The sequence below is a fragment of the Aulonocara sp. 'chitande type north' Nkhata Bay genome, linkage group LG3 (genome assembly GCF_057382095.1).
Source record: "Aulonocara sp. 'chitande type north' Nkhata Bay isolate Kocher_YH1m ecotype deep benthic linkage group LG3, A_spYH_male_GT1.1, whole genome shotgun sequence".
NCBI classification, from domain to species: domain Eukaryota; kingdom Metazoa; phylum Chordata; class Actinopteri; order Cichliformes; family Cichlidae; genus Aulonocara; species Aulonocara sp. 'chitande type north' Nkhata Bay.
Genome location: NC_141346.1, coordinates 33,452,299 through 33,468,205, shown reverse-complemented (window position 1 = coordinate 33,468,205; position 15,907 = coordinate 33,452,299). Strand labels below are relative to the sequence as shown.

At 41.9% G+C, this 15,907-nt stretch overlaps 1 protein-coding gene across 4 annotated transcripts in view; it reads right to left on the bottom strand.

Moving 5' to 3' along the window:
• Positions 1–13,054, bottom strand: part of LOC147335252 (diacylglycerol kinase delta) — a 98,468-nt gene extending 85,414 nt beyond the window's left edge. For 2 of the 4 annotated variants that reach the window (XM_086277158.1, XM_086277167.1), the window contains exons 1-3: positions 12,713–13,053; positions 11,253–11,620; positions 9,522–9,626 (exon numbers count right to left, since the gene is read on the bottom strand). In XM_086277158.1, the coding sequence (XP_086133284.1) occupies positions 9,522–9,626; positions 11,253–11,342 (195 nt within the window). In that variant the 5' untranslated portion in view covers positions 11,343–11,620; positions 12,713–13,053. Of the gene's footprint in view, positions 1–9,521; positions 9,627–11,252; positions 11,621–12,712 lie in introns of all 4 variants that reach the window. The other 2 variants (XM_086277149.1, XM_086277178.1) reach the window with 2 other exon arrangements.
• Positions 13,055–15,907: the final 2,853 nt, after the last annotated feature.

The window sequence follows — 15,907 nt, the reverse complement described above, 5'->3', positions numbered from 1 at the left end:
CACGCAAGTCGAGCTGCCAGAGATTCACAGAATTTACAGAAAATGTTACATTTTTGTGATTTATATCGATATCGGGACGATAGATTTCTTATATCGGGATATGAGAGTTTGGTCATATCACACAGCCCTAGCAACGACCACGTGTTTTTTTAAGCCTTAAGGATACAAACAATGTGTTTTGAGCAATCTTTGTACCAGTGACTGAATAACACATTTTAAATAGTCAAGCCGCCTCCTCACCAGTCCTGCCAACCTGTTGTAACGGTAAATATGGATATTAGAGCCTGCTGTTCGCTGTGTGGATTTCTTATATAACCGACTCTGGATGTGTTTCCACTCTGCCTCCACCTCTCTCCCTCTTACACTTGCTAATTCTCTCCCCTTTGTCCATCTTCATCTCTCTCTCCTCTCCCCGTCTTTTTCCATCTCTCCCTCTCCCGTGTTGAACCGAACACTTCTGCATCTGTATCGCATCAAGCCGAGGGCACAAATCAAAGCACAGCACACAGACACACAACACCGGCCGTCCCACACGCTCGTGCACTCTCCTAAAGCCATGTCTGTCACCCCCCCTCTCTATCCATCCGCACACATCTATAACTTGTCCTCATCTCCATTGCAGTGAACACCCACACAGATTTCTGCACTGGGAGCGAGATGCAGATAAAAAAGAACAAATATAGTGGGTTTGATTCCAGCAAAGCATCGTGCAGGAAATCCACAGGAATAGGAGCGAGGGGGGGAAAAAAAGAAGAAGTGTTACCTGTTAATCACCACTCTAAAAGCCAGAAATACGACTGGTTACATAATCTGAAGTGGCGCTGCTGCTATTTTAGAAGGAAAGGGTTTTGGTTAAGAAGTTACCAATTTTAGAAATTCTAGAAAATATTTGGATGTTAGGAAAGGGACAGGATGTGACGTGATCACTCCAAAGGAGGGGAAGTCACAGCAAGAAATTACAAAAGAATAGGGAACAGACAAATGAGAAAGAAGAGGAAGGTAGAGAGGAGACGAAGGTGAAAACCTAATGACGGGACTGGCCTTTTCTTTGCACGTTTATGAGTGTGTGTGTCTTTGTCTACTTTCATAACATAACATAACAGTTGGCGGCCTACTCAAAACGTAAGTGGTAGTGCTACATACACACAAACACACAATTCACAGAAGCCTTTCTGCTTCATTCTCTTCCTGTGTCTCCTTTATCCTCCACACAGTAAATGTGAGTACTGCAAAGAGGAGGAGGAAGAAGAGGAGGTGGAGGAGAATAGGATTGGGAAAATAAAAAGAGGAGAGTAAAGAAAGAGTGCGAAACCTTACGTAATTGAGCCTGGAGGTAGACAAGGACAAAAAAAGAAGGAAAGACAAAAAGAAAGTAAGAAAATCAGAGATCGCTCGCAGAACGCAGACACATTGAGTTACAAACAGAACTTTTGCAACAACATGTGACAAAAAGACAGCTGATAGCGCAAAACTTAAAAGCCACCACATCCAGCAGTTTTTGTTTCTCACAATTTAACATCAGATGATAATTTCCCTCAAGAGAACTGCTCCCTGTTCCAAAGATGCTGCTGCCTGACCATCCTGTGGTGAATTAGAAAACCAGAAATCCATTGTGCAGTGGAAACAGGCAAATCAAAGTAAATCTGTGGTGGTAAACAGTTTGTGGCTCTACTCACTAGCATAACATCTTAATAGTGCCAGGTTTTGAGTAAAGGGAGGCCAGACAAAGAAAGGTTGGGGGGAAAGAAACAAGTTAGTTAGCTAGCAAGCTTTTCTGTATCTGACTTTTTCCCATTGCCTCTCAAAGACAGGCACATCTGTCAAGGTTGTCACACCATAGTGCGTAGAAAAGATGGGCATGCCTTCCAGGTATAAAAAGCTATCATGAAAGTACTTGTAACTTAAATTTCTTTGAATAATATTGTCATGTTCATCCATTTTCTGCCGCTTATCCAGGTTTAGGTCGCAGGGACAGCAGTCTGAAAAAAAAGCTCAACCCTGCCACCTCCTCCGGCTAATCTGGGGCGACAACGAGGCGTTCACAAGACAGTCGAGAGACTATCCAGCGAGTCTTCGGTCTCCCAGTAGGAATACCTCACCTAAGAGGCACCTCAACTGAAACCTTTTGATGTGGAGATGCTTCGGTGCTTAGTGCATCAGGTGGCCATCAAAGGTGGAGGCCCTGGTGTTCTCACCCCCGGCTTCAAGAACTGGCTATAATTCTTGACCTCTGTAAAAAAATTTCCGATGACTTCATGTGCTCAATTGGCCGTTTCAGATAAAATTGAATAAAATTAAGTTCACATAATTATTAGAGCCAGAAAGGAGGATTATCCAGGATATGTTAGGTGGCTAACAAGTCGTCAATCAAAAGTGCAGTGCCCTCAGTTTCACAGTCCAATCTACCAATCAACTATTGAACTGTTTTTTAGGGTTTTTATACTTTCATTTTGAAAAATATCTCCATTCAAATGAAAGCGAAAAAAAATTGCTGTCACATGCTGTCAAGAGCATGCCAAAGAAGCAAGTGGTGAAATAGCCCTAACCATGTAGATGTCACAATGCTGGAACACCGCAAACGCTAACAAAATGAAAGTGGATATATGAATTCTCTTGCATAGCTTCTCCTTTCTTTTTGTTTCACTTTTTTAAGCAAAAATGCCACATTTTTTAAGACACAACACGCTGAACAATCCTTAGCAACTAACGTTGATTTAGTCTTTTCAAGATCTCAAGTGAGCCATCAGCCTGCAGCTAGGCCGATAAACATGTAACCACTGTTTCAACAGCTTCCCAAGATAATCAACAATGCTCAACAAATAGCTGCCCTCTGTGGAGAGAAGTGAAGATGTCTTATTGAGATAAGGTTGCAGAAATGCCTGCATGCACAGTGTACTGCAGCTGAAATAAAATGCAAACAGTTCCTGCAGTCATCGTATACTCATATAGCACAGGGTCTAAATGTCAGCAATTTAGACTGAAAAAAGCTTTTAAGATGTTAATTGATGGTAATTATTTGCCTTGAAATAGATAAATTACTACATGAAGCACGTTAAAAATGTGTCTTTTTTCATTATCAGATGCAGTATGGATGACCTATACTGAACTGTTACCGTATCCTTAGTAGGGCTGAACGATATATCGCATTTGCGATAATATCGCGACATGATCAAGTGCAATTTTCTAACCGCAAAGGCTGCGATTATACTCTGGACATGTCCAAATTCATGGGCTGCATCCTCCTGAGGCCGCATTTGTAGACCGATTACGTCACAGCGACGCGCCGAAGGCTGTCCAAATTACTACCATATCCCAGAATTCATAGCGCGGCCCAGCCAAACTCCAGTTTCCAGCAATGGCGGCCGCTACTAAGTTTTAAAATTACTCATACTAATCTTTCTGGGTCACAAAATAAACTTTTAACATATTTTCAGGCGAGAAAGTAGTTGTGTAAACATCAAATATCTGCTCGGTTTATCAAGATATCCCATATTTGCAAAAGTGCTTCGACGTTTTCAGAGGCGTCTGCTACCCACCAGCTCGACAGCTAGCCGGGAGCTCGAGGGTTACTGATGCGGCCGAGAACGGCACAACTCCCGGCACATCATTTTCAGATCACCGCGGAGTTTCGCTGCTCGGGTTAAACGTAATATATAAGTCACTTAGACAACCTAAAAATGTTATTGTTGGGCTTTTTTCAGTGTTTTGTTTGTTCGTGAGTAAATCGGTTTGGCTGAGATTAAAGTTATTAGATTAGATAAAATAAAACTTTATTAATCCCCCGGGTGGGTTCCTCCTTGGTTTTCACACAGCTGACTAAACGTCAAACAGAAAACTTATTAAACAGAAGTATGAGACAGTCGAGAATTTACACCAGTGTCTGGTTATATTTTAGATAGCAAGAAGCAGACGGCCGAGTTTATTAAACTCCACCGAGACAGCGGTGACGCTAATCAGAACTAGACCGTCCAATTTCACGCCTTTAAACTTTAAAGGCGTGTTTGTGTGTGTGTTTATACAATTGCTATTATGTTTGCACTTTATGTGTAATGTTACTGACTGCAGAGATCAGTAAGATGTGTGTATTTTTTATTTATTAGTTTTATTTATTTAATATTATTTTTTAATTGAATGACTGTCTAGTAGTTCACAGATGTCGAAAAACTGAGTGTGGTAAAGCCACTGATTTTTTTTATGTATATTTCTGCAATCTGCACATTGTACTGACTTTCATTTTAATGTTTACACCAGGGTTCCTTGTCAGCACTTTATGCTCAGATGTTTGTAAGCTAAAAATAAACTATTGTGTATGTTCAAATATACTGTTGTGATTGAAGAAGTTAAATAAAAATGTCAGTCATCAATTCATGCATCACCTCATGTCATCATAACAGAGGTCTGTCTTCCAGGAAAGAACAGTTTAAAATTAATGTAATATAGTATTGGCCATACTATATGATGTATTGCTTGTCTTTGTTTAATAATACAGAAGACAAAGACCTTAAAAAATAATCGCATATCGCATCGCAATCGCAATATTGGGGCAAAAAATCGCAATTAGATTATTTTCCATAATCGTTCAGCCCTAATCCTTAGTGACGCATCGTTTATGTGGTTCTAATTTATGCTACTTACTGGCTGAAATATGTGAAGCTGCAGTATGTTCACTGAATTGTCTATCTGACACAAAAAGTTAATAGACTTCCACTTTATATTTACTAAATACAGAAGCAAAATTATGGAGAAATAAAGAGCAGAGTCAAACAGTATGACCCTGGCAGCTTGTATTGGCCCTAACCGTCGTAGTAATCAGTTCTAAATACAGTTCAGAGTTTCTTCAGAGTCTGTTTCTATTTTAGTCAGGTAGTTGGTTAGATAAATTAAACCTCACTAAATTTAGAAACCGTCATCTTTACTCTAAAGAGCTGTGTGAACAGAAATGCTGTCACAGCTCTGCTGAAACTTCACGTCCCAACAGCTGGCTTTTATCTGTTGCTGGTGGATATTAAGCACCGTAGAAACGAGGGAAACAAGCTATTTAGAGGTTGAAGATTTTGGTTTTGTTTGAAGGGTATTTGAGCATGTCATTATACTGATATGAATGTACCATTTACCAATAATGATAACAATATCAGACATGAGAACTAAAGGCTGAGAAACACAGGAAATGGAGAACAGGACATGAGATATAACAACCGCTCAAATTGTGGTTTATGAAGTACACCCATCTTTGCGCCCAGGCTACAACTTTAACACCGAAAGAAAAGAAAAAACCCGCACACATACAAAAGGGTTTGTCTTTTTTCAGAGAGCATTGGGTTTAGTTTCTGAAAAGCCTGCATAAACAAGCCAGTCCAAGACAAAAACTGAAGTCAATTCACAAACAGCAGAATTACCGCCTTGTCAACTAGTCAAGTTGCATTTCACCATCTGTGGAGACTTCAACCTTTGGATATAAAATGTCTTTGTTTCACATTATGTCATGATTAGCATATCACCAAAAACAATACTTGCGGTACCATTCAATATCAAAATTCCAAGAATTTGTTTGCTACTTTAAATGCCGATACACCAGTAATTCTTGAAATCAGGTGGGTAGCATACAGGTACAAGTATTTTAGGCTATCCTTACATACTTAAGAACTAGGAAGCCCTAAATATCTGGTATTGTGACAGGTCTAATTTTAATTTGTCAAGTTAGCTAATTTTATGTGTTTATTTTTTCCAGACACTGCACTGATCTTGACCTGTGAACATGAAGTCAATAAAAGTTGATTCTGACTTCACGAACATGGGCCAGATTTCAGGTCACTATGTTCATGAACCTTTTAACCGCTGTACCCAACTAAAACAAGCTTTTGCGTCATGTAGCTGCAACAGGCTGAGGGGACTTGGGTCCCCTTAGTTATCATTGGTCTTTCAAGTCACCATAAAGAGCACAAAGGAAACAACTTTGTTAGAAGAGAAACACACAACAAGGACTTCTAATTTTACTCTAACTAATGAACATAGAGGGACAATCTAATGAACATTTACCTAATTTATGTTCACTTTTTGAGCTCGTCTGCAGGTCTACTATAACATAAGTCATTGCCATGCAGAGTCATAAATATCAAGGTTTGACCTACATAAATGTATATATATTTGGCACCCACCAAGGAAGTTTTACCCGGAGCCACAGGAAATGTATTTTTTTTACTTGTTTTGTTAACTGTGCTATTATTATTTCACACATAACACTGTTAAACGATCAGAAATAGTATGAAAATGCACAGCTAACTAGGCAAAGTTAACCGCCAAAGGCCTGTGTGGAGCCTTGAATATGTAGGTTTAGCTTGAAAATCTCATGAGTTAACTACCAGCATATCCCCTGTTGATCGTACAGTGCATCTAAAGCTGGTCTTTAAACCCAAACATATTTAATTAACACCACAGTCTCCACAGTGAAATGGAAATGACCCGCCCTTTGTTTCTGAGAGCTACCACAACATCTGTATGATTATTTAGCGAATCACCGCCGAGGAACTGAATTAACCTAATGGTGTCAGGAAGTCATGTCACAGTTGATGAGAATTAGCACCTCCTTAACAAGTGTGCCGACAGACCGCAGCTCTAACAAGGCAGGTAATAGGCAGGGGACAAACTGAAGCAAGTCAAATGAAGCAGACAAGGAAGCACTGATGTAGTGATGGCGTTCAGCTATAACACACGCAAAAGCCATAAAAAATAGAGGAAGAAAGAGACATTTTGGCAAATAACAAACTCAGCCAAAATCACCCAACACACGCCTGCATGCACTCAGAGAAATGAAGGGACACACAAGCTCATTAATCCTCTCAACCTATTGTTGTCACTGAAGCATAATCCTGAAGTCGATGACTAGCTTAATCTACAGCAAGTCATGTGACTCTAGTTACACAAACTCTAATCATCTCACACTTGCACACAAACAACCAGCAACCGAACCAGCAGCAATTTTTGTTTCATCCAATGAGAAACGATCTACACATCTTTAAAGCCACATTTTGGGCACATTTTAGCTGTTACTTTCAATATCACAGCAATTAAATGTGACGTTTTAGGATTCTGTCATACCAGGCTGGAGAGACTGGTCAGCAACCTGCTGGCAAGCACATATCATTGGAGGAAAAATGTGCACTGCCCCCATCGGTTGGCAAGTGCTTGCTGGCTGGCACTGAATTGAATCGGTCAAAAAGACATTGCTGCAGCAAAGATGTCCTTATGATTGGTGTGGTCTCCTGTACTTTACATGGAAAACGCAGAGTTAACCTCGCACACTCCACATTTACTCTTCAAGAGTAAATGAAGTTGCTGAGTGTTTACGCGCAACCCTGCGCTTTCCATTGGTGACGTTGGCAATTTTCACCTAGCCAGCAGCCTGTAACCACTCACCACCTGGTCAGGGAATACATATTTTTCCCTAGTAACCTTTGGTTGTGTCTTTCAGGAAATAAATGAAAAATGTTTTTCATAAGTTTATTTATGTAATAAACTGCAAATTTTTCTCACTATATGTCTATATAAACATATATATGTCTGTATGTACCCTCGTTCCTCCTTAGCTAGCATATACCAATCACGTATACGGCAGTTTTTAACATCTATGTTTTTTTCCCTAAATTTATTACAGATATCAATTGTTTAAATTTGTCTGTATGCATTTGTTTCATGTGCCACATTCCGTGCGCGGCATCCAAATACGTAACGTAACGTTCACAAAAAACTTTTGTTTGACTTACCACTGAAAATGAAAATTTTTAAAATGTGCTGCAGGTTTTTGCTAGTATAGAATATGTATGCAGATAGGTTTATGACTTAAGAATGGATGCTCTGGTGAGAAGTAATTCAAGTATTTTGGAATAATTCTTAGTTCGTTTTCTCTAAAAAAAAAAAAAAAATATGTATACGTAAATGACACAAGTAATTTAATTTTCTTTTTTTCATTGCTTTTAAGCTTTTGTCTTGTGTTTTATAGGTTATATACCCTTCGGTATGATTTAACCGTACCTTGTACTTTCAATTGTTTAATTTTTTTTTTAATCCAATCATCTAAACTGGATGATGCATGTGAAAAAACAGGAAAATATTTTGCAGATTAACAGACTTTTTTGCTTTTATTTCAGTATATTTTCATTTGAGTTTTTATTAATTTTAATGTTAGTTTTAATCTTTTTAATTATTATTGTATGGAGGGCATATGTCAGAGACAGGACTATTCCTCCATTATACCTCTTTATTTTTTAGTTCAGTTCTTTTCCAAATAAGTTTTAATTTTTTTTTCAAAACACTACTTATTATTTTTATTTTGGTTATCTACGTTCTAGTCTTGCTGATAACGCTAAACAAAACACACACACACACACACATATGTTAGTGTATATAAGTGTCGAGTGAGATCAGCCAATCAATACTAGACTGTTATCCAATCCTATTGTCTGCAACAGAAACAAATGAGGCATTATGGGATGCCATTCCCATGACGACAGGGATAGCAGGTATCCTGTGTCTTCTATTGATCTGAGTGTGTTTTACAGCTGCGGGTCAATACAGGTAATGGATAATGATTTACACACACACGCACGCACGCACGCACACACTCATACAGAATAATAATTTGCACATTAATCACTCTGTTGATAATGATGCATTTCTCTTTATTGCTATTAGCTCATCAATAACTAACGACACACACTTCTGTGTATGTGTTTAAATGCCAGTAACAGGATACTATCAAGCCATCAATATCTTACTGTAAGAGTGAGTCCAGAGGCCAATAACATCTACCAGAAGTCCAGTAAGAAAGGGAGCTCTTACTGCTGTCATTGATTTGAACACTGCTCATGAGCACAGTGGCGGTAAGAGAGGAAAATGACGCAGGCAGGAAACAGACCAGGCGTTAGAAGGAAGTTAGCTGACCTCAGAGGAGAGGTCGGATGAGAGGTCTGATTTAACGGTTGATAAAGTTGCGACAGAGACAGTCACACAGAGAAAAGGCTGCTAAAGATGCAAGGTAGCGGTTAACGTCCCTTCACATACATTTGATTATCATATGCGAGGCCTCCGAGAAAGGCAAGGGTCCTTCAGACCCACATGCACATGCCCACATTTCAGTGATAAGTCTAAACTTTGTGCAGGTTCTTCAATAAGTAAGCAGCTCAAATGTTTAATCAGGGTTATCAACATGGCCCTGATCGGAAATTCCATGATTTTTCCATGAATGTTCTTTAACTGAAGAGCGCCTGCCTGAATCCAAAAATATTACCGCACTCTGGTTCGCTAATGATGATTTTTACCTCAGAGGAGTCAGGTCGAGAATGGATAAAGTTCAGAAAAGCTCTTAAAAGCACTGCAACGTGTCGAGAAAGGTTAAAAAAAAAGCAGCTGAATCCATCATCTATGATACAGATTCACTAATATTACCTCATTTCTTTCTGTGTCAAAAACAAGCTCTTCTACCTGCTATAATCCCACCTACACACACATACACCATTTCCTCCTACCTTGGCCCTTATCTGTCCCGAGGTCGAAACTTTGCGGATCAGCTTGTGTGACGTCTCTTCTTGTTCTCCATCGCTGTCTGATGACTCTTCACCTGCTTCACCGGGCTGCAAGAAGAGGAGATAAAATCACCGAAAATGAATGTGAGATCAGGAGCCGTAAAATGTCCTCATTTCAAACTGTAGTGGAAGCGTTCAGCCACTGATTCAGCAGTTTGGCTGATGGGCTTTTTACTCAGAGCAACATTTTATGGTAAACTTACGTAAAATCCCACCGTCACCTACACAGAAAAAGTAAAAATGGACCGATAGTACAAATTTTTGGTATCGACCAAGTAATCACCTAATCATAGAAACTCAGGTAGCTCTTACAGCTCTTTAAAAAAAATAAAGCAATATTAATTTTATAGGAGTTAAAAAAACTTAAAAAAAATGCTGCTCCAATGATTCAGGTTTTTTTTTAGCATGAATATTTTCAAAATAAAAGACACTAACTGTAAAAGATGTACCTAGACTACATAAGTGCACTTTAGGCACTCGCTGATCTGAATATTTGCATATACAACAGAAAATGTCAGCATAGGCACGAGATTTTTTTGGGTACCGGAAGGTTTCTGGTTTGTAGCCTGAGTGCTACTGACCAATCACATTTGAGCAGGATGTAGCTGCAGGCGAGTAAGCTGCCTGTGGTGAACAAAAGAGGTTCTGCATTCACTGAAACGCAACGTAAAAAAAACAAACAAAGATGACTGAGCTTTACGTGTACGCACCATCGTGGAGCGAGTAGTTTTAACTTCTTAAACAAAGCCACCACCCCAAAAAAACAAGAACGTCACCTCCTCCTCCCCAGTGGGAAATCTGAGCCTGCTGCAAAGCTTTTCCGCGAGTCAAGAAGTCAGGGATGTCAAATTCAGTACATGTCGCTGATACTCTATAAATGTGTGGGAAAAATGATAAAGTGAGGTCGTCGGGGCGGATGGATGTAGTCGTTTTCTTTCAGCTGCTCCGTTTAGGGTCTTCTCTGTCACACTAACCCTCCGTGTGTTCTCCTTCACTACATCCTCTGAGATCTTCCTCTTCTCCTCCTGCCTGAAAGCTCCATCTTCAGCACCCTTTGTCCACTATATTCTCTATCCTGCACATGTCCCTCTGATGTATTCATTTCTAATCCTGTCTTTGGTCATCAAAAACACAGTTTAACGGCTACATTTTCTTACTTTGTGTTCCCATTCACACATTTCCCGAATCTTTCTCAGAGTTTATCCACACTGATCCCTGCAGAGTGGACATCTCCCCGTGGCTGCTTCCTTCCAGGGTAACTTTGTCACATATAGTGAAGGTTTATACTCGCTGCTCAAAGGGGCTGTTAATAATTCCTGTATTTAAAGGCTGCTCCATGCAGATGAGGTATCTCGTTTAAAAGCACGTGTCTTCTTTCACCTGCAGGTCGAGATTAGTCAAGGCTTTTGTTATCTCGACACGACCCGAGGTAAAAGACTCTCGCTAAGGGATTGTATTACTTATAAATTAGGGCGTGTAAGTTGACTAGTCCCATTGTTAAAAGTGTAGAGTTGTTGTTTTTTTGTATTTTTACCCCTTCTGAAAGGGAAAGGAAAAGAAAGTGGAAGCAAAACCTGTTGAGGAGCCCCACCTATACTTTCACAATCTCTCTCTCTTTCTCTTTTTTTTTCCAATTTTAGCTTTAAGTGTGAAGAAGAAGTGGACTGTACTCACAATATGAGTCCTTTCAGAGTCTTGCGGTGATCCCAGCGACTCTCCAGCCCCCGCCACGTACAGGACGTTGGGGTTCAGTTTGGACGCCATCACGAATTTACAGAGAAAGGAGAGGAGAAGGAGTAGGAGGGCGAGGATAACAAAGAAGAAACAGAGACACGGGTGTGAAAGGGGTGAGAGAGATGGGTGAAAAGTTGCAGAAGATGTGGAGGGGTGGGGGGATGAGAGAGGAGAGGAGGAAGGGAAGAAGGGTGGAGTTTGGCAGGTGAAAGCCGGGCTGAGAAGAGAGATGATGAGGAACGGGACAGCAGCGGCAGCAGCAGGATCTGGGACGCCACGCTCCTGCCGAACTCTATCCAGGGCCAACTCTGGAAAAGACGGAGAGATGAATTATTGATCAACAGAGAAAAGCTCGGGTTTTTTTGGCAGGGGGAGGTTGTCTCTCTCTTTTTTGCTGGAAGTTCCCAACATGTATAAACAAAGTGTGGCTTTCACAGCTGATTAATTTGCCTTCCTCCTTCCATGGCAGGCTTTCAGCTGACAGTGCTACAGACACAATGCACACGGCGCTTCTGTTTCTCGGTTCCTCTTTGGGTCTTCCTGTCTCCGAGCGTTAAACACTTTGAGGTTTACGGTGTTTTGGGGGTTTTTTAGGGCCCTTTTAGGCAAGTCACACAAAGTCAAACAATTATAATAATACATACAGCGATGATTGGGAGGTGGAGACAGAAACATGCTTCATCACCAGCCTCTGCGTATCTCACACACAACGTGTTTTGGCATGCAGCAGTGCCGGGAACACACACCCTTACAGTCAATATATATATGTGTGTGTGTGTGTGTGTGTGTGTGTGTGTGTGTGTGTGTGTGTGTGTGTGTGTGTGTGTGTGTGTGTGTGTGTGTGTGTGTGCGTTTCCTTGATTACGACTTGGACAGATTATTCAAAAACCTGTCTGCGCATCTTTCACCTCTCTGCCGCCCCCGGTGACACCAAAAAACTTGCACACATAAGCGCTCAAAAACACACTTCAGCACAAACGCTGAAGAATGTGTGTGTGTGTTTGTGTGTGCGTGTGCGGGCTTTTCCTTTTGAAAAAGCCGATCAAACTGCGCTGCTGTGGCTCACATGTTTCAGAGAGCCGTACACGCAGACGGATGCACGCACAGCGGGCTTGCTGGAGCCGAGCGCAGACCATCCATCAGCCGTGTCTGTCCTCGCTGTTTACCGCGGGAGCTGTCGGCGGACACGCGACACAAAAACAGTCCGGTCCGTGTACAAGGACCGCGTGCATATCTATCAGCTGGGCTCAGCCTCAGCTCAAAACGTCCATCAGCGACCTGCGGCCAGCACCACCTCCTTTGCTTTGCACACACACAAAAACAAACACACACACACACATATATATATCTAACCCCCCTCCTGCGCCCTCCTGTTTTTATAAAATGTTTTTATTATTCACCTTCGCTGCTTGATTTCTCCTCCAGCGGAGCTTGATCAGGTGCGCTGTTTCTGCCCCGCTCCGGTTACCCTGTCTGGGTGGCTCGCCAGCCGGCGTCGGGGTGCTGCTGCGCGGGCGGCCGGCGGTCAGCAGCGGCAGGAGGAGCAGCAGGAGGAGGAGGTGGTGGTGGAGGAGGAGCAGCGGCGGCGTGCGGGTCTCTCCGGTGGTGCTCGCCTTGCAGAGAGAGCGGTCATACGCATAGCGTCGGAGCGGATCTGAATCAGGTAGCAAGAGGAGGAAGGGGAGGGAGGGAGCAGGGGGTGAGAGAGAGCGAGCGAGCGAGAGATTTAAAAGCGGCCGTGTTGAGACGCTTCAAATCGCCGTATCGGGGTTAAACTGAGAGCAAATAACGTGCACAAACACACACACGCATGCGCCTGCAAGCAGGAAAAACAGACCTGCTGAACATAAGCAGAGCTACGTTAATTAACACAGTGGACCTTTGAATGAGGGGGAAGACATCGTTTAATCAAAATCGTCCTGAGGTAAAGAAAAAACAAACACGCAATGAGCTTTTACTGATTGTGCATTAGCGCTTAACAATAAGTGTGTAATTACAGCGCTGCCAAGCGTTGATTTGAAAGGCAAAAGTCGATTAAAATGCCAACAATCCTTTGTTGTTGTTACGTGCACACGGTATACCGTTTCTCAGCCTGGGCTGACTTGGGCGCATGATGGACGTGGTTGGTTTATGGACACCTGTATGCAGCTGGAAAGCATGCTCAATCATCCAGGTAAGGAAATCTTAGAAAGTTCATTCTCTTCATTCATTTCTTCATTTTCAGTGGAAGAAACGTTTTGTCACTCATCTAAGTGACTTCTTCAAACAGTAGACGTCACATGGTGACCTTCAGTCACTTGGTTACTGAAGAAGTCCTCTTAAGAAGTTCAAGTGACTTCTTCACAACGCAAAGCAGAACCACCTTAACTGCATCTTTGACACATGTAGGAGCAGTGTTTCTAACTGTGCAATTTCTCCAGATGTGTCAGCTCCTCACCCGCTTTCAGAGGCTTAGAAAATTCGTCCAGTTGTATTCAGAACTCTTAAGGTCATTACCGAGATTTCATGACCTGAGGTGAGGGTCGGGACATAAAGCTACACCAGGAAAGTTCAGTACAGCATCTGCAATACTGCTGACGGTGCACCAATCCGTCAGTCATATTCTCACTCCACCTTTCCATCACTTGTGAGTGAGACCTCAAGATACATGAAGTCCCTTGCTTGAGGCATGCTATTTCTACCTATTTCTACGTACAAAGTAGGAGCATTCCACCATGCTGAATCTCATCCTAGCTATTTCACACTCAGCTGCAAAGTGCTCCAGTGCACACTCTGAAGATGCCAACAGCAACACATCATTTACAAAAAGCAGAAATGCTCCTTATCCTGGCCATGCCTTGAGATCCTGTCCATGAAAATCAAGGACAGGATTGGGACACCATGCTCCTACAGTATAGCCGTCAGGTGCCCCAGGGACCTTTGTAAGGCCGTAAGTCTTCTCCAAATCTACAAAACATATATAGTCTGGATAGTCAAACTCCTGTGATTCCACCAGCGGTCCTACAAGGGTGAAGATCTGGTTAACTGTTCCATGGCCAGGAAGGAATCCCTTTTGCTCCTCCTGAATCAAAGGTTCAACAGTCTTCCAGGGTCTCTTTTCCAGCACCTAAAATAAACTTTCCTTCGAAGGTTGTAATTGGAGCACACCCTGCAGTCCCCCTTTGTTAAAAGGGGAACCACCATACTGGTTTGCCTCTTTACAGGCACAGTCCCAGACCTGCATGCAACATAAAAGAGATATGTCAACCAAGACAGCTCCAGAATGTCCAGAGTCCTTAAGATTTAAGGGAAAATCTCACCTAAACCACCAGGGAGCTTTCCAATAACCCAGCAACATCTACAAGTAATAATGTAACTGGTGACACTTCCACCAAGTCCTAAGGCTCTGCCTCCTTTACAGTGGAAATTTTGGCTGGATAGGAGTTCCTCAAAGGCCAGAAGTTCTCCTACCCAACCAATTACTGAATTGCTGCTCACCAAAACTTCTTTGAGGCCTGCCAAAAGTCCTCCTCCACAGCCTTCCCGAACGCTTCTGTAGCTGCCCTTTTGGCCTTCCAATACCTGTCTGCTGCTTTAGTAGACCCCCGGCCCAACCGGTCCCATACATGAAAGGAGGCTTATGGAATTACACGAAAGCCCGGGTCATATTTAGGACCACTGTCTAAATGGTGTACAAGTTTACAGATATAGATTTAGTCTTCCTCCTTTTTACCCTACAGGTAGCATTTACCAATTCACTCACATGCATACAGAGCCTTTGTTTTTTTTTTGCACTTTTAAGTGTCACACACATTCTTACAGATGCATTTTGCAATGGAGTTTGAGCTTTACCATCCAACCCAATGGCAATCGAAATGTAGACCGAGGGATGTGAGGACTGCACCACCTGCTCTAGCTCTGCCTGACCTACAGCCACTGAGTGCCTCCTATGTGTATACATTTAATTGCCTTTGTTGGCTGACAGGCTGGGGTATCAAGCATTTTTGGACAGAATGGAGCACTTGCCAATGCCTGAGAAATCAAAGTCAAACAGAGTCATCCGTGGATTGAATAAATACACCTTCCACAATTGGAGTTAGAGGCTTTAAATGTTGCTCGCAGACAGCAAACAATCTCACCTCGTGTTCCATTCATCAGCCGCTCTGGAGCTTTCAGTCCTTTTACATGATCTCCAGCTTTCATTTGTTTGTGGAAACCTGTGCACGGCTTGAAAAATGAACGCTCTCTCTGTATACATATACATATATATTTTAATTTTAAATCCAGAACAAGCCATGACAAATCCCGAGGGCTCATAAAGCATAAGAAAAAAACCAGTGATTATTCTTTTCTTGCTTTCCTATACTGCTTTGCCTTTCACGCTTCTTCAAGTGAAACCAACCGAGAAAGGGGATAAAACACAGTTGAACTCCTCACAACTCATGCTGCACTAAATCTATAACCATGAGCCAAAAAATAATAACAATAATAATAATCCTTTAGACGAATAATGACGCAATTGAGAGCCGGTCCAGTCAAATCTTTTGCTTTTAATGTGTTTGCTTTTCACAGGAAGGGGGGTGCAAACGGACTGGTTTAAAAATGTAGTGGCACAG